The 27566-nt window shown below is 41.1% G+C and overlaps 1 protein-coding gene across 1 annotated transcript in view; it reads right to left on the bottom strand.

Moving 5' to 3' along the window:
• Positions 1–731: 731 nt before the first annotated feature.
• The window catches only part of RHEB (Ras homolog, mTORC1 binding), a 53099-nt gene continuing 26264 nt past the window's right edge, over positions 732–27566 (bottom strand). The window contains exons 2-8 of the mRNA XM_050785934.1: positions 23928–23999; positions 17684–17751; positions 10658–10740; positions 5620–5676; positions 5455–5502; positions 4616–4697; positions 732–1233 (exon numbers count right to left, since the gene is read on the bottom strand). Coding sequence (XP_050641891.1) covers positions 1141–1233; positions 4616–4697; positions 5455–5502; positions 5620–5676; positions 10658–10740; positions 17684–17751; positions 23928–23999 — 503 coding nt within the window. The 3' untranslated portion in view covers positions 732–1140. The remainder of the gene's footprint in view (positions 1234–4615; positions 4698–5454; positions 5503–5619; positions 5677–10657; positions 10741–17683; positions 17752–23927; positions 24000–27566) is intronic.

Below are 27566 nucleotides of genomic sequence, written 5' to 3'. Positions count from 1 at the left end.
TTTAAGAACATAATTTTTCATTAACAATCAACTGCAAAGCAAAACTATATTTTGTTAATAAAGTCAATGGTAACATTTGCTTACGTATTAGAAATAGCCCTGTGAAATTTCAGCTGCAAAAGGGAATCATTTAAAAAGCACTGCTTAGCTCCAAGTTTGACTTACAGACAAGGTAACAGCCACCAGGCAAATGAAATCCCTCTTCTCCTTTATAGTTGCTCCTTGGAGAGAGGGAGGCCCGTCGTCTGGGTCTGAAGGAGGCTCCCGAGACAGACACAGGTCACTAAACTGCGGGGTGTTCTAGGAGAGTGACAGGCAGGGCTGTTTTCTCAATCGTCTCCTGTCTGACACAGACATCAAGCTAAGCTATGAGCAAGGGTGAACAATGCCTCTCAGCAGCTCCTCCTCCTTGACCAGGCTCCCGACCACGGAGCATTTCAGCCAAGGTTTGGGGATCTAAGGATGGAAGGAGAGAATGTGATCACTGGGGAGGAATTCCCCTCACAGACCCCCGCCAGAGCCACTCAGCTTCAATCAGCTGTAACCCAGCCTCAACACCTGCCCGTCACTGCGCAGGGAGTCCATGGTCAGCAGCCATGTCAGCACACCTCCTCCTGTGGCCACATCGTCACTGGTTTCTGGAGTCCAACCTGGGGCCTTCCTGAAGCCAAGTAAGGAACTCAGGACAAGGCTTCTCTTCTTTGAAAGCCACATCAAGTAGCACAAAGGACTGAGGTTTGCAGCTATTTTATTTACAAGTATACATTAACACAATGAAATAAACACTGATATATTGAAGCCTAGTTAATAGTAGTGTAACAATATGCATCATTTTGATGATTACATTATTTTAAACAACAAACTACACTGAAAAATTAATGCCGATAAAATTCTTGGTCATAATATTAAGAAATACAATATATAAATTGAAAATATGATTGCTTAAAATTTGAAAATGGAAGTGAACTCATTTGGACAGACTCAGAGTTAACATAATCTGAAGGGAGGGGAGCTCTGACCCAAATGATATCTTTCAGGTTAACAGAAGAAAAAAGAAGCATAGTTGATCTTCAAGGAGAACGGGCAGTTTGCTTCTTCAGGTAGAATATATTCCCAGTGTCCTCGGGCTTCGCAGCAGAATCACATCACCGAGCATGAAGACTTGCCTTGTGAAGCTGCCCCATCCATTTTTTCTGCCTCCAAAATTATCCTTCTAAAAACATCAACAGCAGTCTGGAGGGAGAAAGAAACCCAATCACAGTGTCAGTGTGAAGCTGAACTCTGAGACTACTTCCCGGACTGAGGAGGGCTTGCCACTTGCCTGGCCCTCCTGCTGGTGGAGGAGGAGGGGTTCCGGTGAGCCCCAGAACTTCAGGGCCCCCCGACGCCCAGTAAGGCCACTGTCCACCCCTCCTGACCCAGACCATAACCAGCCTCCCATTGTGCTTCTGACCCTGTTTTCTTCAGGCACCAGGAGAGGCCCAAAGAGTCCTCACTCCTGGACTCACCACTATCTCCTGTCCCACTCCACCCCACGACCCCCACCGCAGTGTCCTCTGGACCTCAGAGTCCCTCTTCACTTCTGGCGCTATCTTCCCTCCAGTCCCATGGGACACACTCTCCTAGCAGCCCTTGCCTCTCACATCCTTGACTCCAAGAGGCCTCGAGTGGGGGAGGCACCCTCCGTGCTCCTGAGATGCCATGATGCCGGCCTCCAACACCTCTGCGGCATAATTCTTGGCCATTTCAATCCACAAACTGCCCTCCCTATCTCTTGGCCTCTCCTCTGCTGCCCGTCTTCCTGCCCTTAGCCTCAGCCCAGGGTCAACTCCACCAGTCCTTCACCACAAAGAGGAATCATGGCCACTTGTGGCAGGAACTCTTCTTACACTGAGGGGAGAGAAGAACTGTCAGATCCTGTCTTTTTTTTGTTGTTGTTATACAGATTGGAGGTTTCTATGTTGCCCAGGCTGACCTCGAACGCCTAGCCTCGCCTCCTTATGCACCACAACAGGCCTGAGCCGTGACTCCCCGACCCTGTCCTTTAATAAATGCAGTCCTGTGGTCATGAAAACCTGCCCCTGTTCTCAGAAGCCGCACGGGAAGTGCCCAGTTCTCCTAATCACCAAGAATCCCCCTCCCCCATCACTCCAGTGACTTCCAGTATCCCACGAAATGACAACACACCAACTGCCAGTGTCCCACCAAACCACCTTCCCAGCTCTTTTTCTCTAGCTATCCTGAAGCAACAATTCTCAGCCCCACAGGGGCCTGATTTGTTGACCCTATTATTACATCTCCCATGATCCTTAACCATTTCTTGCTGTTCCTTTCCCTCTCGGTCAGCTCAGACTCTGCAGGCCACCATGGCGCCACTGTACTTCAACTCCCTTCCCTACCAACTGTCACCGGCATGGTGCCCGCGGCCACACAGTAAACGTTGCCCAGGGAAAACACACACCGCTGACTACTGACCTCACACCCATGACCAGGAACCTGGGACAGACGCTTGGTGCTGCCTAGCCACCCAATTGCATCCCTGGGGCTGGGCACTCCCCAGAGAAAGGATTCATGCCTTGTCTCTTCTCCTCAAATGTTCCCCATCCTCATGCTCAGCTGAAAACCTTGTTTTACACACTTCACTGGAAAACAGAAGCCACATTCATGAAAGAACTCCACATCCTCCGTCCACCAAGCTGACCCACCCACTTGAATGTGGGCTCCCATCCTCAGCCTTCTGTCCTATTGCTATGAATGAGGTGTCTGTCCTCCTAGTTAACCGAAGCCAACCCCAGGTCCCACCCCGCTTGTCTAATCTAGGTCACCGGCTTCGGATCACCTGATTGACAGGAAGCAGTGTGCAGAGAAAAAAGGACTAGATGTGGATGAGATTTACAATTCAGTCTTAGTTCTTACACCACGTAAGGTAGTGGGTGATCTTAGAAGTCATTTAACCTCTCTGAAACTTAATTTCCTCACTTCTAAAATGAGGCGGTTCAACTACATGATCTGAGGGATACAGTCTGTAGGCACTCAATAGATGACTGATTTAATTCAATTTTTAAAATATAGGTATCTCTTAACTATCTCAATTCTTATTTGAATTCTGCCTATACTCAGAAACTGAGCTGACTTCAATAAATCCCTTGCTATCTGGAACTTGGGAACCAATTACACATATCTGTTTATTCATTTTTTTCATCCACACATAAGAGGACATAATCACACGGATTCACTATCCCTCCATATCCCAACACAGGACGAAGCCAATTTGACTAATACGGGATACTTGGGCTGACGGATAACCCACTAGATACTAACACACCATGCTGAACGTTATGAAGGATATTTATGTAAATGATACTGACTCAGATCTCAGAATAAATTAAGGGGGCTAAGAGAAGAAACCACAATTTCTTTCAGCTGGATGGATCCAGAGGGGGTCAACAGGAAGGTGAAATCTAGGTGGAGCCTTGAGGACTATGAACCTCTGTCATGGTGAGAGGGGCGGAGCAGGGAAGGAAGAGTGCCAAGGCTGCTGGTTCCCGGCCCTCCCAGGGAGGAGGCACCACCTTACTACACTAGAGTTTCCTCAGAGAAATGAAAACCGAGTCATCTTACCTGAGGATCAAACACTGCCACATGTTGAAAACACATTCAAAATATAAAACCCCACATGATATAAGTAGATACTTAGAGAAGGGTTATTTTAAACCAGAGGGGAGCATGAGGAAAGGTGAGACATTTTGAAAGTGGGGTGGACAGGAGATGATGTATTTAAGGAATGGAGCAGTTTGATGTGATTGAAAGTACAAGAATGTGGTGAGAGAAGAAACTAGAAAAGAACAAATCACTGACTGCACTCAGGACCAGGCGAAGGTTCTACGGAGAAAGGGCAGTTCACTGACAGTTTGAGTAGAGGACGGTACCATCAGATGTATGTCTTTAGAAAGTTAAGGGCAGCAAAGAGGAACATATAGATGAAAAATGCACTGGGGGCGGGAGACAAGTTTGGTGCCGGGGGTCTAAATTAAAGCAATGGAAGAAAAAGGTTCATACAGGATTGTGAAGCCTCCTGAAGCAGAATCTACATACTTCCCAGAACATGCCTTTAAAGGTACATCTACAGGGTGAAATTGGTACTAAATGCTTATAAGATGGTTCTTAATCATTTCTATGTTAAAAATTAACACATACGTCTGACCCAGTTTCATCTAACAGAAAAAAAAGCCAGGGGGTAGGTACAGTTAAAAATTAGTGCTAATGATATAATTCTTTTTTTTTTTTTTTTTTTTTGCTGCATGGACTTATTTCTGTATCAATTATTAATACAAAACAAAAATACATGTTTACAAAAGGTAGTATTTCCCTTACTAATAGTTTATGTTTATCCTACAAATATCCTAGGTTCCACTGTAAGTAGAATATTGACTGAATTTATAAACACCTAAGTAGTATCTTCCTAAAGCAACACAAAGCTTGGTATTACAAATGTTCTGGAAGGCCAAATGTTACACAGGAGTGATCAAGACAGAGGTCAAATGCCAACTGCAAGGAACACATCCCTGTGACTGATGAGAACGCAATGCAAAATGAGGTTTATAGAATCTGTTACCTGATTTTCTTTAGCAGAAGATTCCAAAAAAGCTGCATTCCAAGATTCTGCCAAAGCTTTCCCTTCTTCATAACTGATCACCCTAAAGGACAAATAAAATTCTGGTTAAAGTACTTTGCTCTTCATTATATAAAATATCTATAATTGATTTTGAAACAGGCTCCATTTTGGTCAATTTCTTTCTCATGAAGCAGAACCATGCCCTGGCCTAACATTAGCATCGAGAATGTAACACAGGAGTGTTTCAATTACGCCTGAGCTGGGGAACAGAATAGACATTGCCTTATGGGATTATCCCTGCTCCAGCAAACCTTCCAGCTCAGAGAACATGATCCTATTTTCCAGTACTCCCGTATCTGTAACAATTGACTATTTTACAGCTAGGTTTTAAGCACCCAAGGCCAGGGGAAATTGTGAAAGGGCCTGAAAGCTCAATTCTCTTGCGTGCAGGCTGTAGAGTCTCTTACTCTCTGACATGAAGCTGCCTGGGCAGGGGACATCTGCCTCCTTTGCTCCCCACTGTAATCCCAAACCCTGGTACTCAAAAACCACTTGCTGCATCAATGAGCACTACGTCTTTTTAGAATTTGCTCTATGCAAGGTGGTAGATAACCTAAAGGTAGTTTTCTATAAAGTTTGCTCTCTCTTTTCTAGAGGAATGTGAGATTTCTATTGCACTTTTGCTTCTGCTGCACACGACCATAACATCTCTGAACAGATAAGAAATGCCACAGCTAAAAATATTCTTGATATCAGAACAATAATTAAAATGACACTACAGTGACTAAATCATCTTAGACTTGACTTTAGAAATTACTAATGATTTAAAAGCTACATACCTTTCCATATGCAGGTCTTTCTTATTCCCAACCAACATAATAGGTATTCTATTTAAAAGAAAAACAAAATAAAACAAAACAAAATAGTCAGTGCCAGATTGTACTGCTCAGAAGATACTATTATAAGAAGTTTCTCTAACAAACAGATAAAATGGTACTACTTACTGTACTTTCCCCACCATATCCAATAATTTCCCATGGATAACTTTAATCACTTCAAAACTATAAAACAAAAAGTATAAATTAGACATTCATTTTAATGTTGAAGTTTTTAAAGGTATGTTATGTTGACAGCTGGAAAATGCAAAATGTCACAGACTCACCATTTTAACATAAACTGAACACAAAGAAGTCTTGTTTTTTCCTAGCAATCCATTCACATGTGCACACATCTGACACTCAGTAACCCTGACTGAGGATATTCAAAGTGAAACAGGTAAGGCATTCAAATGGAAAGCCTACCACTGGGCTGACAAACCACATAAATGCAATTTTTAATCACCCAACTTACTCAGCAAAGAACCAACTGTTTACATTACAACTTGAACAGCTTTTCCTAGAGTGCCCTAGTGCACTCAGCCTGTTACTGTTTTCTTTCCTAGGTACATACATTCTCTGGGTGATGCCAATCTCTCTTGGCTTTCAATCAGATCAATAAGCCGATGACTCTAGGTTGAAGGTGGCTCTCACTGGGAAGGGCATCTGAGATGTCACAACGATCACTCGAAATCTGCCATAGTAGGATTATTTATACCATTGAATGCTGACAAACAGCCACAAACCATTTCCCACCCTCCCCCAAAAAACCCATGCGAACATTTGCCAGCACATCTCTGGCTCTACGTTCAAATCCTACCTAGAATCTGATGGCTTCTCACTCCCCGCCACAGCTGCCACCGAGGTGTGAAATTCCTGGCCCAAGACTGCCTGCATCACAGCTACAGCCCCAACCCTTCCCTGCCACCCCTGCTCAGCACAGCAACCAGAGGACTCGGCTGCAGCAGATGGACAATGTCTCGCTCAACGTCCTCTGATAGGCGGCCATCTCTACTCGGCCCCAGTTACTCTCAAACCCTGACTTCTGCCTCCATTCCCGTCTGCCCCCTCTTCTGTTTTGTCTGAGCTGCACTGGCCTCCTGACATTCCTTTAACACCGCCAGAGCCTCTGAAGTCACTCCCCGTGTGCCTGGTATGTTCCTTCCCTAGGGATCTCTTGCTTCAAGTCTTTCCTCAAATGTCACTTTTTTTTTCTTTTTTTTTGAGATGGAGTCTTGCTCTGTCACCCAGGTTGGAGTGTAGTGGCACGAAACTGAGGTCACTGCAACCTCCGCCTCCTGGATTCAAGTAATTCTCCTGCCTCAGCCTCCTGAGCAGCTGGGACTACAGGTGCCCGCCACCACGCCCGGCTAATTTTTGTATTTTTAGTAGAGACAGGGTTTCACCATGTTGGCCAGGCTGGTCTCAAACTTCTGACCTCGTGATCCGCCTGCCTCGGCCTCCCAAAGTGTGGGATTACAGGCGTGAGCCACCGTGCCCAGCCTCAAATGTCACTTCTTACACCTCTTCTGTTTATCCTAAATTACAAATTCCCTGTCTATTTCTTACCCCTTCTGTACTTCATTTTTCTTGGCAGCATGGTCACAGACATCCTATCTCACATGTGTGTCGTTTTACTGTTTGTCTCCCACACCAGAAATAAGTTCCACAAGGGCAGGGATTTGTCTGCTCTGTTCATGGTTGCATCACAAGCTTCGGAGCAAGTTAGCTTGTTGAATGAATTACACACTGTGCTATTTTAAACCACGTGTGCTGTCACTTTGATAAAAACAAAAATGAAATTTAACCCCCCTACAAGCTCGCTGTGGGTCAACAATGGGATATGGGTGTCCTAAGGACCTGCGGTTACATTACAGAACCACGTTTTCCTCCGCATGCTATATTTGCCTACATTTAAAAGTGTCGCCACTTGGGCAAAAATACAGTACCCTGTCACGTGAGAAACGGCTGAAAGAACTGGGACTGTGTGGCAGGCAGCTTGGAGCCAGCTCCCAGAGCTCATGCTCTCCTAGGGGCCACACTGTGTGTCATCTCCCTGCATGGACATAACGACGTGCATCTAATGAACAGAATATGGCAAAGGTGACGGGATGTCCCTTTTGAAGTCAGATGGGACTGCAGCCCCTGCTGACACTCACCCTGCGGCTGCAAGAGACTGAAGTAGAGGACACAGCTAGGACACGCCCAAATTCCTGATCCACAAATCTGTGAGATCGTAGATGTGTACTGTTCTAAGTGGCTAAATTCCTTGAGATCACTGATTTTCTGAATCAAACTGGTTGATTCAGAAAGTTTTACTGACATATTTCTTGTATATTCATAAATATTTGTGTATTCAGCATATAGGTTTCTAAAAAACAAAACACCACTCTTCTCACACTCATGTTTGAGATTTGAGAATGCTCATTAAACTACGAGCTACTAAGGCAAAAGGCATATAACAAAACAAAACACACCCATTTTAGTAAGGAGAAACTTGGTCAAAACTTGCAACAGTGCCACTGAGAGGACACAGTATCAAGGTTTTTGTCCTCTGCTTCGCACTAGGCCAATGTTTTCTCCAATACACAAGGTCCTTGGTGAGCACATTTTCATATTTTTAATCCAGATCAACTTATTTTTCAATTTCCCCAGTGATACATGCTATGTTTTCAACTTGATTCTATAATGTCATCTAATTTGTGCCCACCAAAGGAGATTTAAAAAAATCAGTGGACGCACTAAGAAAATTTTCTTTTGTTTTTGTTTTTTTTTTTTTGAGACAGAGTCTCGCTCTGTCGCCCGGGCTGGAGTGCAGTGGCCGGATCTCAGCTCACTGCAAGCTCCACCTCCCGGGTTCACGCCATTCTCCTGCCTCAGCCTCCCGAGTAGCTGGGACTACAGGCGCCCACCACCGTGCCCGGCTAATTTTTTGTATTTTTTAGTAGAGACGGGGTTTCACCGTGTTAACCAGGATGGTCTCGATCTCCTGACCTCGTGATCCGCCCGTCTCGGCCTCCCAAAGTGCTGGGATTACAGGCTTGAGCCACCGCGCCCGGCCACTAAGAAAATTTTCTACCTACTATTTTGATGCCTCAAAGTAACAATTTGTAATGTTGGTAAAAAACACCAACATTATTTTCTAAAAATTAGCTAGAATAAAATTATACTTACCAACAACAAAACAATTTTTGAATCATGTTTTTCAAGTAAATTAGTAAAAATGGTAATTCATAAACAAACATGAACTTCCAACATTCATTAGATTAGTGGTACATTAAATTTGTTCTGGACAAGGCCTTACACATGGCAGGCACTGAAATGGAAAATCTTAGAATTTATCGAGCAAACGAGAGCTTAACATAAGTTATATATACAGTAAGTACATTTAAAAAATATACAACTGAAATTAAGAAAATCTTTGTAGAAAAACGGCCAGTATTTTTACTATTTAAAGTGCTCGTGTAAGTCAGTAAGAAAACAGTGTTTCCAAATACTATGTACACTGTAGTTTTAAGCATAAAATCCAATCTAAGCATTGCTTTTAGTGACAAGAATATGAATACATGAAAACAGGAAGAGAGATATCCATCTATTGTTGAATATGAAATATTATAAAGCTATTTACTATTTCAAACACTTGGTAATATGGAAAAATATATATTACATAGTAAGTAAAAATATAAAAACATGGAAAATATAAACCATAAAACAGCATTCAGAGAGCAAATAAAAGGATGTTAAAACAATCCATGCAGACTAAAACAAAGACCAGAAAAAACATATACCAAGATATTCCCAGTATCTATGCTTAGGTAATGAGATCAAGAATGATTACCCCCACTTTCTATTTTTCACAGTTTCCCAATTTTCCTTAAGGAACACATAATTTTGGTACTTGGTTTTGATTCAGGTGTAAACTTTCTCAGGGACTGACAGTATGGGGTCTGTTTATAAGAATGGCCGAGAATGGTACTCAAACATTTCATAGCTAGAACTCAACACCCTAAATATGTTTCTCTGCCATGGAGAAAAATGTTAAACAACACACTCACAGAGCTGCAGACTGAATTTTCACTGGCAGTGGAGTATGTGGGGGTAAGGAACCCAGACACCGGCCAACATGGTGGCCTCCAGCCACACGTGGCTACTGAGCACCTGAAATGCGGCTACTGTAACCGAGGGAGTATGAATTTTTCATTTTTAGTTAATTTAAACAGCCACCTGCGGAACAAATAGCAAACACTTCTATCACCGCAGTAAGTTCTATTGGACAGTGTCAGCCTTGACTGTGGAACTGGAGAGATGGCTATGAATCCCAGCAACGTCATTATGTAGCCCTGGGCAAGTTGCTTTAGCTCTGTCACTCAGTTTCTTTCTATGTAAAGTGGGATATAAAACATCTCTGATGAAGGATTGTTTAAGGTAATGATGAAATAGGTAATGTATCGTATGTAGGCAAAGAGCATAACAAACTCCCTAATGTGTCGCACACACTCAATAGATGCTAGGTAGCCACCAAACGCCCTCCACTGGCGCTGATATTTTCATAAAGTCTTCAAACATAAGCTGTCACCAATGCCCAGAGCTCCGCTGCTCTGTTCTGTTAACAGACACAGACCACTGCTCCTCCTGATAACACACGCCATCCCCCGGTAAGAGACGACATGAAATATGTAGCTAAAGGAACCGACATCCATTCTTATTTATACAAATAATGGCTCTGTTTTTATGTAGTAAAGAGAGACTCTATTACCAAAAGGTCTTATTTCATAAATTCAAAGGATAAGATATTGAACAAACCCAAACCCTCAACATTTTATTAGAAAGTCTATTTCACCTTAATATAGTAAAAACACACACAAAGTAAAATCAATTTAGGCATTTCCCATTTCAATTAGCAGAAAAGCTTAGGTCATGCTGAACCACTATTTTTCCAGGCAGCTCGAGGTAAGAAAGAGCCTTTTAACCTATTGATGCAACTAACAGAACATTTAGTGGGCCATGTTTTCCCCCAACAACCCAGTTGCTCCACAAGAAAATCACTAAAAAACATGTAGCCTACTAATTCTAATTGTCACTATTAATAATTCCAGCATAGTCCTTTAAAAGGATCAATGCTATCTACGAGTAGCAAATAAACTCAAGCAGGCAGCAGGAGCCTTACCTTTTGATTGATGTAACAGAATACACAAGAATATAGCCATTAATATCTATGGAGTAGGTCTGAGGAAAGATAGAATATTCATCCTGTGGGAAAAAAAATTATATTTGAGTAGTCTTCATATAGCATCACAAACAACCTTTACCCAAAGTTTTTCATGTATTACCTGAAGAAATCAAAGTAGACACAGAGTGGATTACAATATTATGCCAGAAACAGCCTACACACTGAAGCTTTAAGAATGGCTTGGAGGTGATAATGTGGTTCAAGCCAATATTTAAAAATGACTAGCTGTTCTAGAACTTTAGGGGAAAGTCTGATGACCTCCGTAACTCCTGGCAGAAGAGGATGGATGGAACATAAAGATGATTGGCTCTGTGATCTCAAAACAAGGGATGAGCATGACTAAGTCCAGAATCTTCTAGACCTCAGGACATTTATACATCCTGATTTATTCCATAAATCTGTATTTTTATACTTGAAACTGTCCTATTATTTAATTTATTCTCTGCATGTCAGTCACAATGACCTGAGCTTCAATCTACAGGTTGCTAGAGGGGTGCCAATAGCATCTGGGGGTGGGGGGGAGGGGAAGGAAGGGAGGGAGGCAGGGATGGGGAGAGAGAGAGAGAGAAAGACAGAGAGAGAGAGAGAGAGAAAGACAAAAGAGGATCAAAACACCAGATTCAATTGAGGTATTCAGACTTTTGGGGACCAAGAGAGTTACTTACTGAGCAACTCTAGGAATTAAAGAGAAAGGTACCTATTATGCAACAGCATAGTAGTCCTTAGTTTTATAAAGCAACATTATGAAACCTTGCTTTATATACATATTAAAGCATACAGAAAGTTCTGATGTCAGTGCAGTTTTCAACAGTACACGCTACTGTCTGGTACAAACATTTCATTCTTAGGTGAAACTAAATTGTCAACATAATACATGTCCCAAGCACTATTACGGAAAAATGACATCATGGTACCAGCAGATTAAGCAGCAGTCTATTATTTTTGTAAACTTACAGTATGGTTATAACCACTGTTTACGACAGCCCAGAATTACTGCCCTGTGGTAAAGTTCTTTAAAGAAAAAAAAAAGAAAAAAGAAAAATAAAATTAAGTTTTACTATAAATTCTTTGATATAATAAGTAAGATTAAAAACAAAATCCCAAATGATTTTAATCACTAGCTCAGCGAGAGTAGGTTCAAAGTTAAAATTCTGTTTTCCCTAAAGGGAAAATGTGGAAACATAGAAAAAAGTAGTTATGTCTAAGAAGCACTGAGTGAAAAACTACCAGTTAGAAGATATAATGGAGGAAAGAGCCCCTAGCTGATATAATTCTGAATTTTTTTTTTTTTTTGAGACGTAGTTTTGCTCTTGTTGCCCAGGCTGGAGTGCAATGGCAGTCTCAGCTCACTGCAACCTCCATCTCTCAGGTTCAAGCGATTCTCCTGCTTCAGCCTCCTGAGTAGCTGGGACTACAGGCTACACCACCACACCTGGCTCATTTTTGCATTTTCAGTAGAGACGGGATTTCACCATGTTGGCCAGGCTGGTCTCGAATCCCTGACCTCAGGTGATCCGCTTGCCTCGGCCTCCCAAAGGATTACAGGTGTGAGCCACTGTGTCCGGCCTTTAAAGTCTACTTTCTGAGAAAGAATAATAGCAATATAGTAGAAATTGGGAGGGCAGGTGAGTAGAAACCATAAAGCTCTCATAAAATAATACTGTACTGGCTCACAAATAGAACAGACTGAAAAATCTAGAAAGACCTGATAGATATGAGAATGAGGTACCTGATAATATTGGCATTTCAATCAGTGAGGACCAAAAGTAACCCTCAACTGAGCGTAGAGGGACACCTGGGGATGAATGGCTAAGCTGGATCTCCAATTCACACCTCGGCAAAAACATATTCCAGACGAAGCAAAGATTTAAAGATAAAAACGATGGGCACAATAGATGCGAGAACTTAAAACATATTACCAGTTAAAAAAAGATTAATAAATGAAAAAGTTCTTCATGGTTGCAAACCTCTCTAACAAAAACCATAAATAAAACAAACTGAAAACAAAACTGTGCATCTCAGATCACATACAAAATGCTAATTTTCTTCACATATTGAGGGGGAATCTCACATCAACACGCAAAGACTAACCACCCAATAGAAAAAAAATGGCAAAGTACACAGACAGGATAATTCATAGGGGAAAAAAAAATACAAACATCTTCCAACACAGGAAAAAATCAAAGCCCCTCCTAAGAAGAAAAGTGCATTATTAAAAGTACACTAGGATGCTATTTTTTTACCTATCAGATTGGCAAGTACCAAAACGTTTGGTTAACACACAGTGCTGTTGAAGGTGTAGGGAAACAGACACTCTCATTCACTGCTGGCAAGAACATGAACTGTAACCCTATGATAGCCCACATCCAGGAAGTTTTCCTATGTGCATCACTACCCTATGTGTAAAACAACGTCTGGGACGTTCGTTAAGGGATTGCTGATGGTAGCAAGATGGGCAACAGTCTAACTGTTGATCAGCAGTTAACTTACAATATATATCCCAACAACTGGATATTATGCGGCCTTGGGGAAAAGAGAGGCCATAGGTATTGATATGGAATAATCTCCAAGATGGAGATGTATTACTCTTTGTGTAAAAAGGAAAAAAAAAAAAAAAAACAAAACCAAGCTTAAAACTATATTTGCATATTCATGTATCAAGTATCCTAGAGGCATATACTAGAAACCGGTAAATGGGGTTGCTGGCGGGGGTGGGGGGTTAGATACCTAGGGTAGGAACGTCTTAAGTTTTACTATTTACACATTTTTGCACTATTTATTTTTGTACTATGTGCATTACACCTATTTTTTAAAAATTAAACTTAATTTTCAAAATAGCAAATTTGGTTACATTATAAGATGGATTGTCATTGAATCAATTTTAATTATTATTATTATTTATTTATTAATTTATTTATTGAGACGGAGTTTTGCTCTTGTTGCCCAGGCTGGAGTGCAATGGTGCAATCTCGGATCACTGCAACCTCTGCCTCCTGGGTTCAAGCAATTCTCCTGCCTCGGCCTCCCAAGTAGCTGGGATTACAGGCATGTGCCACCACGTCTGGCTAATTTTGTAGTTTTAGTAGAGACAGAGTTTCACCATGTTGGTCAGGCTGGTTTCAAACTCCTGACCGAAAGTGATCCACCCGCCCCGGCCTCCCAAGGTGCTCGGATTACAGGCGTGAATCTAAGTTATTAACCAATTTATGCTGGAGGTTGCACTTTTTTTTTTTAAATGAAAAATCAGACCTTGGTGACCTTGATCAGTAGGATATAAATAACTTCCATAAGCTTAGCGTTCCAATAACGGAACACTAGGCATAAATAGGTAATAACACAGAAGAGGCTACTTTTTTTTTTTTGATACTTCACATTCTTACCCCAAAATTCATTTAGGGTACACGCTCTCACCCTAATATTGGGCAAAACCAAAATATTTCATGCAGTCTAAAAATAATCAATCTGTATTTAACTATGTTCATCATCATTCCTAGGTCGGCAATTAAACCACTATTAAAGCATAGTGGTATGGATGTACTGACATAAACCACTAAGTAGTAAATAGAAATTGCTAACAAATACCGCTATGCAGCAATTCACTGCATGCAATTTCATTCCTGAAATGTGGAAGCAGCTAGTGAACAAATTTACTACAGAGTACTTTTAAAATAATTTGCCTCTTAATCATCTTACCCTACTACTACTAGTCTTAATCCCAGAACTAGCCCCATATGCATTTAATTTATAAAGCAGCTCTTGGAGCAGTAAACATCTGAGTTTTGTTCTCATCCAGTTTTCAACAGAATGAAGGGTGAAACTACGGCAGGACATGCCTGTGCTTCACTGTCCTGAGCTGTAAATAAAGAGCACATCTTTAATTTATTGTCCATCAACTGTAAATATAACCTTCAAGAACTACTAGTTGCAATGAGTACAAATGATTTAAAGTAGCCAAATTTGGATATATTTTGTGCAAAAATTCTCCAATTACTCTTACCCAGTTGTAATAGAACCCAAAGGGGCAAGACAACAGGGCTGCTAATATGATCACTGCTCTTGTCTTATCTCATATACTCTTCCTAAACACTGGTGCTTTTGGTTTCACTATTTGTATTATTACATCACTAAAATATTTTAAATTGTTTGATACCTGAGTGTACATTTATGTTCTAGGGCAAAACAGTACCTCAGAGGAACACATATTCCAATTTGATAAGTAGTCAATATAAAGAAATTTATTCTTTAGAGAAATCTTTTCAAAGACAGCTCTCCAAGTATTAAGAACACGTGCACTTCCACCACGCAGCCTGTCAGCACAGTTAATATGCTGGTGTCACACTTGCCTCAGTAGCACTAAAGGTCTACAGAGAAAGAGCACATCCGCTTCAACCCCACTGTGACAATCCTCCACAATTCCAGTTATCACTATTTATAGATAAAGCTCTGAGACACAGAAAGACTTCTTCACCCTTTAATTTAAAGAGATGGGATCTCGCTCTGTTGCCTAGGCTGGACTGCAGTGGTGCTATCACAGCTCACTGCAACCTCAAACTCCTAGGCTCAAGTGATCCTTCCACCTCCCACAGTGTTGATATTAAAGGCATGAGCCACCATGCCCAGCCCTCATTAGCTTCCTTAAGGTTACTGGGTTAGCAACAAAAGCCAAGATTCAAATCCAGGCAAGTGTGACTCCAGGGCCCACACTCCAAACAGTTATGAAACTGGTTCCCTGAATTGCCTGATACAAAACGTGTTTCCAGAGTAACATTATATGAAAGTGATTTATCAATTTACATTCTCATCACCAGTTTTCAGGAGCTTAAAGAAGATTCTAAATAAGGATACAAAAGCAAACTGAAGTCTTGATAGTGTCAGAGTCCCACAATAAACTGAACAGCTGTATTTCTTTGCCCAGGATACTCTAAGTTACACTGTTGCCCAACGTAATTATTATTAGCACCCCCAGCCCACAACTCTAAAAGTGTCTTGGTTTAGGCAATAAATTATATAGTCAACTTAACTATAAAAGAAAGATATGAAACCCAACAACACAACACTCAAGCGGCTCTTCCCTTCCCAACTAATGTCTAATGAGCCTTGTCATCTGTGCCATGCCCCGCCCCCCCAACAGAGACTTACACTGCTCCCCTGGTCCATATAAGCCCCAACTCCTGTTCTTCTGTCAAGAGGACAGGTATCAGGGAGTGAAAGTCTAGGATGGCTCTGTTCTAATGAAAGCATCAAGAATCTGACTGCTAAAGCACATCACATCCACCGCCAGCCGGGAGTGTGTAGGGTGAGTGAAGGAGGCACATGCTATAGCTCTGTGTACAAGCTCAAAGAGCCAAACACATTTATTTTCTTCCAAGCTTCCAAAATGGAAACCTCAGGGTTCCTCCAATGCTAACATCACTCAATATAGCTATCTTCTTGCTTCGCTAAGGCGTCACACTTTCCTTCTATGTTCACTTCAAAACGCAAAGCAGAGGGAATTCATTCCAAACCCACAGGACAGGTCATACTATTCTGGGTCTACTCCAATTTCCCCAGATTCCAGGAAAAAAGCCCCCATTTAACACGGCAGACCAGATCACACTACGCTCACCCTTCTGCTACTCTTATCCTTTGACTATAAGTTGCAAGGGTGGACCAGGCATGGTGGCTCACGCCTGTCATCCTAGCACTTTCGTAGGCCAAGGCAGGCGTGAATCACCTGAGGTCAGGAGTTTGAGACCAGCCAGGCCAACAGGGCGAAACCCCGTCTCTACTAAAAATATAAAAATTAGCCGGGTGTGGTGGCGTGCCTGTAATCCCAGCTACTTGGGAGGCTGAGGCAGGAGAATTGCTTTAACTCAGGAGGCACAGGTTGTAGTGGGATAGCGCCACTGCCTTCCAGCCTCGGTGACAGAGCAAGGCTCCGTCTCAAAAAAAAAAAAAAAAAAAAAAAAAAAAAGGTGCAAGGGCAGGAGTTAGGAGCTGAAATCCCAGCTTCTTTACATTCCTCACCCTCCAGTGAAGAAGGGTAAATTCAGTCTAATAGAATGGTTTCTAGTAAAAGCAGGCCTGGATGTCATGGTAATGGGGCAGCTAAGCTGTCAAAAGGGCTTTTCTTTGTTCCATGTACTCCTTTCCCCCTTGCTTCCAGTCAATTCCCCTGGTGATCCAATTCCACACATCCCTGCTACATTAAACAACATGTGAATATCCTTTCTGGGGGGATTATTTGACTTTTGGCCATTACCTACCGTCTATCAAATAAATTGAAACTCCCTAACCTAGTAATCACTCTCAAATCCACCCACCCAGAGACTCTACTACGTAAACTAAACCCAACACTCAAACCAGAGCCTAGACTCTAATCAAACTGGTATTTTATGGCCCAGGTCCTCATAAGATTAAATCAGCTAATTTCTACCCTATGCCCCTCTTATGCCTTTCCTCTAGAAAAGATGTACTTTTGCCCTAATGTAGGAGAACACATATCACAAAGAGAAAGAAAGCAACTCATATGACTCTCTAATATAAAGTTTAGAAAACAGAAAACCACTAACCTGTAATAAGTATTAACCCTTACAATGTTAGTATATTTAAAGTAATTTTAAAGCAGAAAAACAAGTTATTAAAAGAAAACTGCCAGAAATGTCTTAGAAAAGACCAAGTACACAGCATATTAACATTTAGTTATGTACGCTCCTCGACTTATGATGGGGTTACATCCCAATAAACCTACTATAAACCAAAAATATCATGAGTTGAAAATGTATCAAATACCTCAACAGACCCATCATAAAGATGAGAAATTGCTAAGTTGAGCCACTGCAAGCCAAACCATTGGGAGTCAGGGGCTGTCTGCACACAACACGAGGGGTTTTCTTGGCATAGCTGGTACTTTCAAAAAGCAGTGCTAGGACCAGGACTGTCACATATGCTGTATAAGATTCTGAGATTCCAGAGGTCACTTACTTGCCCAGCTGTGTCTACAAGTTGAAGATGATATTCTTGTCCATTTACTGTGATCAACTTTGTAAAAGCTACAGGGAAAAAGGGAATTAAACATTAGTTTTTAAAAATTAACTCTAAACCACTTAAAGTTTGAACAATGACAACCAATTAAGCACAGAGTCCCTAGCAGTCTCAGAGAAAGGCCCCATGAAACAAAAAAGAACAACTCCCTGACTTGTAAAGATTCTCCCCTGCTTCCATTATTTAGCTAGGAAACACGGTGACTGGCTAAAATCAAGCTTGGTAAACCTTGATTCTTTTTCAAAGAGACAAAGTACGCAACGATTCAATCCTATAATAGTAATTTCAATGTTCTGGGGCAAATCCTTCCTCTTGTGAAAAAGTGAAATATACTACATAAAGTCTGAGCTCTAGAATAAACCAAAACCACAAAAATTTTCCATTAATTTATAGGAAGTCTGGCATCAGAGCACAAAGAGCTAATATTAGTTGAAGTGCTAAGAACTTTTAGTACATAAAAAAAGTAACAGTTTTACTGACGGATAAAACAGCAATGAAACAGATGTTCTATGTTGAAGCCATCCTTCCCACTTAAGCTTAAAGATCCAAGCAATTTGTCACAACTTCTTTTCCCTGACAAGGGAGGAAAGAAAATCAGACTTGAATAACTTCCGGAAAAGTCAATTCAGAATTTGAGGGAGACCGACTTCAAGCAAATATAGACAAAAGAGGAAAGAACTACTAACAGAAACAATGTAAAAATAACCACCTGGAACCCTGACAAGGAAGTGGAACAGATTTCTCTTGCATACCCGCCCCAGCTGTCCTGACTCACGGTGAGTCCTCCAATCTCCTGACTGGCCGTCCTATATGACCAGAGCCAGGCTGCAGAATCTATCCCTCATACAACTGAGAGAGGTCCCACTTTGCCCACAGCAGAAAGGCAAAGCTGACACAGACAAATGGAAATTACGTGAGAAAACTCTAAGTAATAAAGAGGATTGACTGGAGATCTTATCTGAATTATATGAGTTCCACAGGGAAAGAAAAGATGGCCGAAAGACAAGCAATCACACAGAGAATCATATTAGCGTCACACTTTTCTAATACAAGCAGGGGTGCCAAAAGTCAGGTGAGTAAAGATTACAGACCACATGATGAAATCAATGGCCACACTATATTATGCTTATACTTTTTCTGGAAGTTATCACTTTTAGGAAACAGTTAAATCAGATGGAAACTGAATCGGAATATTTCAAGCTGAGGGGATACCCAATATAACCTATTTCATCAATTCTAAGAAAGAACTCAGATTTGTTTTTACACCGTATCCTCTCTGCTTGGGATGCATCCTGCACCCCTGGAGCTTTCAGTCCTTGTCAGCCAGAGTGCAGTCACTATAGAGCTGTGTGAAAACCTTTAGTCAGATAAATTGAAGTGTATTTCAGATTTGATGAGAAGTATGTAAGAAACATTGGTGAGCAATAAAACCAGTGACCTTCAATTAGAACTAAGTAACTGTGGTTATCAAGTATAATTATGATGACAAGGTTACTGAAAAGAAACATCATTCATTCATTCATTCATTCAAGAACAATTTCTTGAGTGCGTATTATCACCAGTAGCACTGTTGTGGGTGCTTGGGATGCTGTAGTCTCTGACACTCTGTGAGCTTAGATCCCAGGGAAGGAAAGAAGATACAGACACACATGTACCCTCCCACCCTGTCGGGTATCTTCCCTGGGAGTGGAACATCCAGGCAGAGGTTAAACAGCAAGTGAAAAAAGCAAAAAAGTCAATGCAACTAAAGCTGAGGGAGAATGGTAGGCAGCTAACTAGGATGGACAGGAGGCAGAAGGTCCTACAGAACTTGGGATTTTTACTCTGAATGTGAGGAGAAACCAAGGAAAGATCACTCTGGCTACACTGTATATAACAAAAATGGTCCCAGAGATATTAGGCAGGAGCCCATGATATAGTGACCAGTGTCATGACTGTATAGACTATCACAATCTATAGGTGACACTGGCCTGGATTAGAGATGCAGATATTCTGGAAGTATTTCAGAGGCAAAACCAAAAGGATTTTCTAATTGACTGGAGGTGGGATGTAAGAAAATGAAGAATCAGGATGACTTTTTTAAGATGCCACTTACAGATACAGGAAAGACTAGGGGAAAAATACTAGGGATGGGAGAGGAAGGGAATTGAGAGTTGGGTTTTAGGGATGTTTTGGGATGCTTATTAAATACCAAGGGGAAATGCAGGCAGTTAAATAAAAAAGCCCAGGATGTAGTGGCTTATGCCTGTAATCCCACTTTGGGAGGACTACTTCAGGCCTAGAGTTCAAGACCACCCTAGGCAACATAGTGAGACCCAATCTCCACAAAAAAGGAAAAACTGCTCCAGCGTGGTGGTTCACGCCTGTAGTCTTAGCTACCTGCAAGGCTGAGGCAAGATCATTTTAAGTCCAGGAATTCAATGTTACCATAGCTATAATCATGCCACTGCACTCCTGCCTGAAGGACAGAGTGAAAGACCTTGTCATGTAAAATAAAATAAATTATAAAATAAAGCTCAGAGCTGGGGGGAGAGGTTGGGGTTGAGAATACACACTGGTGAGTCAATAGCAAATTAAAGAGAGGGGAAGATCACTTGAGAGCAAGTGCAGAGGAAAGGCCTGAATCAGGGCACCCCGTGTTGCCAAGTCAAAAAAATGCAGAAGATTCGGCCAGGAAGACTGTGAAAGTACTGGCTCACCAGTGAGGTAAGAGAAAAAGGGTAGGAGATGTCATTGTATATAGTGTATAAAAGAAAAAACAACTAATAAACATTGGCATCTATCTTTGCATGTAAAAAGAATGTAACTTGTCCTACTTGTAGCAGTAAAATGAAAAAGAAGACCTTCCATCTTGCTGTCATAGGAAAACTGCCAGTTTTTGTTACTATAGAAAAAAGGGAGGTATAATAAGAGATAGGATAGACTAGGAAATAATTCTACTCTCTCTCATTTTAACCTCATGTCAAAATGGAAAGCTGGCTTTCTTCTGACATCACTTTCCTTGAGCCCCCTTCTCTCTGCCTCTTTGAATTACCAGAGAATCCCTTTCCAACCTAAACCCCTGAAATTCTCCTAAGTAGACTAATAGCTATTTACTAGTAAATGCTACTAACCAAGGTCATAGAGGTTTCTAAAATTTGGTGTTCACAAAGCAAGATTTGTGTTACTAAAGTGTGGTGAGGACTCTTCTTTCATACCCTACTGAGAAGTCCACACCCAGGACGCAGTGCCTTGAGAATTCTGCAACACCTAACTGCAATCTCCCAACTTCCTGAGAGGAAGGCAAGGCGCTTATCATTCACCAACAGTGCTACCTGGAGATGGCAGAAGTTGGAAATTGCTGCTATGCTTGCTTTTTAATTATAAACTACCACTAGCTTAATTTAATCCTATCAATTTAGTTTGTATTGAGTTGTTAGATTAACACTGCAGTAGATAATGAAGTACATTTGCATAAGTAGTACTTCTGCTTTAAAATTTCCCCAAACTAGAAAATATGTGGTTTTACTGATATTGTTCTCCTACACCCCTACTGTTAAAGATGACACAGTCCCAGAATTTTTGCTCTCACCATGACACTTCACTGAAATGTGTCACCTCTGAGTGCTTGCTATAACAGCTTGTTCTAATATTATAAAGCGTAAAATAACTACTAAATTATTTCCAGATCTACAGTTTTTTAAAATCATAAAACCACCCACTTATTTATCTTGCTGGCAACAAGTTCATGATAACCTTTTCTTTTCTTTCCAATTCATTGTTATCACTGAACAACGAATGTTTTTCTACCAAATAGTGGAAGAAATGGTGGACTAAGGGCTCCTGCCCTGTGTTAGGTTATCAAAAGTGTAGTAAGTGGAATATAATGTCTGAATATGCCTCACGAACTTTTAATGGATACATATTCATATTTATTTCTGCTCTTGCCTACAGACTTTAACAAGTACTCTGAATTCATTTTTGAGGTGAAGAAAAGTCTTCATTATTGAACTGTAAGATGAGAAAAATTTAAAATATGACCAAAGATGATGCTGATAGCCTCAAAAAAGTAGGGTCATATTACTGTTTCTGAGATAACATCAAGTTACATAAGTTGGACTTTCTTCTGATCCATTACTAAGATAATGTATGTATGTACAGCTCCATGATACACAACTCCATGACTTTCCTTCCAACTCAATTTCTATTTTTGAGACCACATCTTGCACTGCTACCCAGGCTGGAGTGCAGTGGCGTGATTACAGATCACTGCAGCCTCAAACTCCTGGGTTCAAGTGATCCACCTGTCTCAGCTGAGACTACAGGCACACTCCATCATGCCCAGCTAATTCCAGTTCAGTATGAAATGGTATGAGGATACATATACAATTATCCACTTTTAGAGGCAGAGCTTACGAAGAAAACAATCTTCTATTGTTCTATTAATACAATTCCAAAATGAACCTTATTATTTCAAGGATCTAAAATCCTAAATTGCTATGTATAGCAAATATTAAAGTCTGAGATGATGATTTCCTTATGTTCTTATTCCAGTGGACAGAAAACCGAGCTTGTTCATCTAGCACTCACATTAATCTGCTCTTCACACTTGCTTACTATGATATAATGACTAGCTAGACAAATCATAGGATGTAATCAGGACTCCTCCCTGCGGATACCCAGAGGTTACTTTCATATATAACACCTTGAAAGGTTACTTTCAAAAATATTCCCAGAGTTAGTCTATCAACCAATAGGTTTCCTTCTCTGCTACCAGTACACTGACACACAAAGGACAGCCAAATATTTTAAGTAAGGGGTGAGGAAACTTTTTCTGTAAAGGGCCAGATAGTACTAGTAAATATTTTAGGCTTTGTAGGCCACCTGGTCCCTGCTGTAACTATTCAACAACTCTGCCATTGTACACAATGTAAAGGACAACATGTAAAGGAACAAGCATGGCTGTGTATCAATAAAACTTTACAGACGTTAACATTGGAATTTCATATCATTTTCACATCAGACATTATTCTTCTTTAGACTTTTATATATTATGCTTAAATGTAAAAACCTTTCTTAGCTCTTGGTCCGTACAAAGACAGACAATGGGCAATGGGCCTTTCTGGCCTGCAGGTGGTTGTCTTCCAAGCTCCTTACTTTAAGCCAAAGCATTCAAGTGATTCTCTTCTCTTGCAAACCTCTGGCAGGTGAAATCTACCTCATGCATAATATGCCAACCAGGTGTTGATGAATCCCCATGTTTAAATCTACATGTTCCTGGTGACAAATCCTAGGTAAGTCCTGGTCTCAAGAATCTGAGAAAACTAGTTCCAGGGCCCACCTGTGGTTCTAAGCCTGAAAAGACCAGCTTCCCTGTTTCAGATTCTCCTTAGCGATCCCTAGAATCAAGATCTGTCTCAAAGCTGGGCACAGTGTCATATGCCTGTAGTTCCAGCTACTTGGGAGGCTGAGGTAACAGGATCATTTGAGTCCAGGATATTGAGCTCAGCCTGGGTAACACTGTGAGACCCATGTCTCTTTAAAAAAAAAAAAAAAAAAAATTGTCTCATGGTCCTAGAATCTATCAGGAATATGCTGAAACCACGGATTAAAATTGAACAAAGTAAAGGTCATAGCTGGTTCTCTCTTCCCTGCTTTTTTCTGCACATGGCCTAAAATGTCAACAGGCTTTTTGAGCCAACTTCTTTTTAATGCTGCAACTGCTCTAACCAATCCCAGAATAGTTCATTTCTCTTTCAAATCTTTAGGGCTGGAAAGAAGGATATAGAGAAATGGGGGCGGGAGTATGGCTTCTGTAAGAATAAGGAACAGCGATCTGGAGTGTTTTTCATTCTTTCAAGCTTGGAATCCCTGGAAACTGCAATGGCTGGGAGGAAGGGGGTTTGGGGGAAAAGACTGTGTTCTCCACTCCTGTTTTTGAGCAGATTCTGGAATACGAAGATTCCAGTAATGGGCCAGATTTCTACTGACTTGAATTAACAATTTCTAGATGGCAAGGCATGCAGACATGGAAGGAAAAAATCTTTCAGGGTAAAGTTGGTAAATCTTTTGCAAGTTTTCTTTGACCCCAATCGGGAGACATACAGAATTTACCTTCTGCACTCAAAGCCTCCATGAATACACAATGGCTATTTTACACAAAAGAAGGCTTCTCAGTTTTTAAGTACTTGAAAACAATACTTACTGTTTTCTATGGTTGGATCGTAGGAGTCCACAAATTGGCCTTCAACAAATTGAATCGTCAATGAGGATTTCCCTATAAAGGAGAACAAGAGCTTAGTGTGTGTTGGCATATGAAGGTAAAAATTTTTAATTTTGCTGTTTCATTAAAAAACCACTAATAGATGAAGAAGCTGAAGGTATTAGGGTCAAAAAACATTCCTTTAATTAGCATTTGGGCAATTTCAAAAAATGAAATAAATTTCATTAATTTGCTTTATATGAGGATATTATGCAATTAAGCTATTACCAAGTAAACTTGTCTGTGACATTAACAAATATTACTGACCAACAAGCACATCAGATATTCTGTTAAAGATAAACTAAAAGGTTTAAAGTAAGCTAATTTCCTCTAGTATCCTTGGAATCCTGCTATTTAATGTTAATATGAAAATTAAAACGATTAGTTTCGTTGTATTCTTTCATATATGACCATTAGAAGTGTTACCAAGTACAGCTTTTAAAAAGAGTAATACGGCCAGGTGCCATGGCTCATGCCTGTAATCCCAGTACTTTGGGAGGCTGAGGCAGTTGGATCACCTGAGGTCAGGAGTTTCAGACCAGCCTGGCCAACATGGTGAAACCCCGTCTCTACTAAGAATAACAAAAATTAGCTGAGTGTGGTGGTGGGTGCCTGTAATCCCAGCTACTTGGAAGGCTGAGATAAGAGAATCGCTTGAACCCAGAAGGCAGAGGCTGGAGTGGGCCAAGATCACACCACTGCACTCTAGCCTGGGCAACAGAGCAAGACCCCGTCTCAAAAAAAAAAAAATAATAATAAGAGTAATCTGAAAATATGTAACATAAGTCTTTATCTTAAAAACTCCTTTGAAGGGCCGGGCGCGGTGGCTCAAGCCTGTAATCCCAGCACTTTGGGAGGCCGAGACGGGCAGATCACGAGGTCAGGAGATCGAGACCATCCTGGCTAACACGGTGAAACCCCGTCTCTACTAAAAATACAAAAAACTAGCCGGGCGAGGTGGCAGGCGCCTGTAGTCCCAGCTACTCGGGAGGCTGAGGCAGGAGAATGGCGTGAACCCGGGAGGCGGAGCTTGAGTGAGCTGAGATCCGGCCACTGCACTCCAGCCTGGGCGACAGAGCGAGACTCCGTCTCAAAAAAAAAAAAAAAAAAAAACTCCTTTGAAGCTAGAAATCCTATCTCATTCAGTATGAAAGGCCTAGCAGTATCTAGACAATTAAGAAATGTATGGATTTCACAAAATCGCCAATAATTGAACTTGTATGTTAATAATCAACAACTAGAGCTTCTCACTCTTCTGTTACCTAAAATGTCTACTGGAGGACTTCAGAACAGGGTATGTGCCCTGTGAAGAAACCGCATGAGAGGCATAGTTCAGATGACTTTATCACCAGGAATGAGGAAGTGGTCCCTCCCCAATTTCACCTCCAAACCCTTCCTTCTCTCTCACATCCTCGGAACATTATTACACACATGCTGTATATGCCTGGTGTCCTTAACTCCACCAGAACAGGACGTGCAGTGAGAGTGAAGGAGAGGCACGGTAACACCCGTCTTACACTTTTGGGTTTAATTTCCTCTTGTTTCTCCTCCAAACTATGGATAGGTATAGTTGCACAACGTTTTCACACCAAAGGCATTCCTCAAAATTTAAATTGTTAAAAAGTTGGCTTAACAGTAGTGGTTGCTGGCCAGGTGCGGTGGCTCATGCCTGTAATTCCAGTACTTTGGGAGGCTGAGGCGGGTGGATCACCTGAGGTCAGGAGTTCGAGACCAGCCTGGCCAACATGGTTGGCCCTGTCTCTACTAAAAATACAAAAAAAGTTAGCCAAACATGGGGATGGGCACCCGCAATCCCAGCTACTCAGGAGGCTGAGGCAGGAAGACAGCTTGAACCAGGAGGCGGGCGTTGTAGTGAGCCGAGATGGCGCCACTGCACTCCAGTCTGGGCACCAGTGAGACTGTCTTATTAAAATAAAAAAAGTAGGGGTTGCTGGGAAGGAAAGGCCACAAGTTGGCAGACCTATTTACTCCTTATCAGTGGCCCAATATACAGTTTGAAATGTCTCTAGAATTACTAAAACCTGAAACTATTCTCTACAAAGCAACTTACATGAGCATTTGAAAATTAAATGCTACTTCTCTGCTTCCAATCCTCATTGCAATTAGAATCAATTCCCAACTTCTAACCATGGCCCACAAATACCAGGCCATCCCTGCTCTGGCTACCACTGACCTTTTCTGCCAACAGCCCCCAACAACCCGTCCTGAGGCTCCAGTCACATCCCTTCTGCTCCTGGAGTTCCTGCCTGCCTTGGCCCCTTTATTCTAGCAACGCCCATCCCCCCATCTCTGAATATATGACTCATCTTTGTCATTCTGATCTGAGCTCAAATGTTAGTTCCACAGAGAAACCTTCAAGACCACCCTAAGGTAGTACCCATGCCTTAAAAGTCATTCTCATAGCTACTGCTTTATTAAGTTATTTGAAATTATCTTCATTGAGTGAACACTCTACTGAAGCCAGCACAGGGCCAGCTGACACACTGAAAACATTGAGATTTCTGAACAAATGAATGAAATTAAAGCGTAGACCTCCAAATGTCACTCTTAGCCATTCAGATACTACAAAAGATCTCAATTTTATACAAATGAAGTAGAAAACACAGTTCATCAGAAATTAAGAAACAATTCAACTAGTATTTATTGGTACCCAATCACAGGCCTGCCTGTGATATAGGAATACAATAGTTCAAGAATTCCACAAATTTAAATTGAATTGTGTTGAAAAGAAACCATGTTATATATGCTAGCCTGTAAAGGAGAATTTAACTCAAAATATAGCAGAACTACTTCAGGTAATAAAAACAGCAAGGGGAAAACTCCTCTCTTACGTTATTGAAACTGAAAAATTAGGAGTAAAAAAATTGTTATTTACACTGAATGCTACTGCTTAAAGAAATGAAACTTAATTAGAAAGAAAGAAGACAAAAAACTTCTTAAGAGCTTTTGCAGGGTACTTCTAAGGACTCTGGTGGGCTTTTTATACCCTTATGTGGGTAGGATAAGGGTTTGTGGGGTTTTTGTTTTGCTTACAAATGGAAAGGAAAGAAAGCAGATCATTTTCTCCCTAAAGATATGGGCAAGAGTTACAAAGAAAAAAGGAAATAATAGAATTTAAAAGACTTTTGCAACATTTTGTGTAGTAGAACTGGACTAAAAACAGTGAAAGAGGAGCTAAGTATCATACATGGGATAAGCTCCCTAAGCACTGGGCAACTGGGAGCCGCTGGATCAGACAGTCCTCTGAACTGGCACTGGTCAAGTCTCAACAACCTGACTTGCGGGAGTGAAGGGATGGGGAGCAGAGTTTCAGGAGTTTCCTGTGAAATTTAGGAAGCCACATTTGAACAGAAAAGAAAGTTACACACATTAAGCAAGACAGCATGAGATCAAGTGCAAACATGTAGTGAGAGAAGAGCTCCTCATTTGTATCACAATGGGCATATACTATTTGACAGGCTAAATTAACATTTCGGTTAAAAACTAAGTAATCATTCTGGTAACAGACAATGTAGTCTAACCAAAATCACATCGCAGGTTGACAGCCAACTGTTGTTTTCA

Source organism: Macaca thibetana, chromosome 3 (assembly GCF_024542745.1).
Source record: "Macaca thibetana thibetana isolate TM-01 chromosome 3, ASM2454274v1, whole genome shotgun sequence".
In the NCBI taxonomy this organism is placed as follows: domain Eukaryota; kingdom Metazoa; phylum Chordata; class Mammalia; order Primates; family Cercopithecidae; genus Macaca; species Macaca thibetana.
Note: the sequence above shows the minus strand (reverse complement) of the source record. Positions and strands in the feature narration are given on the sequence as shown.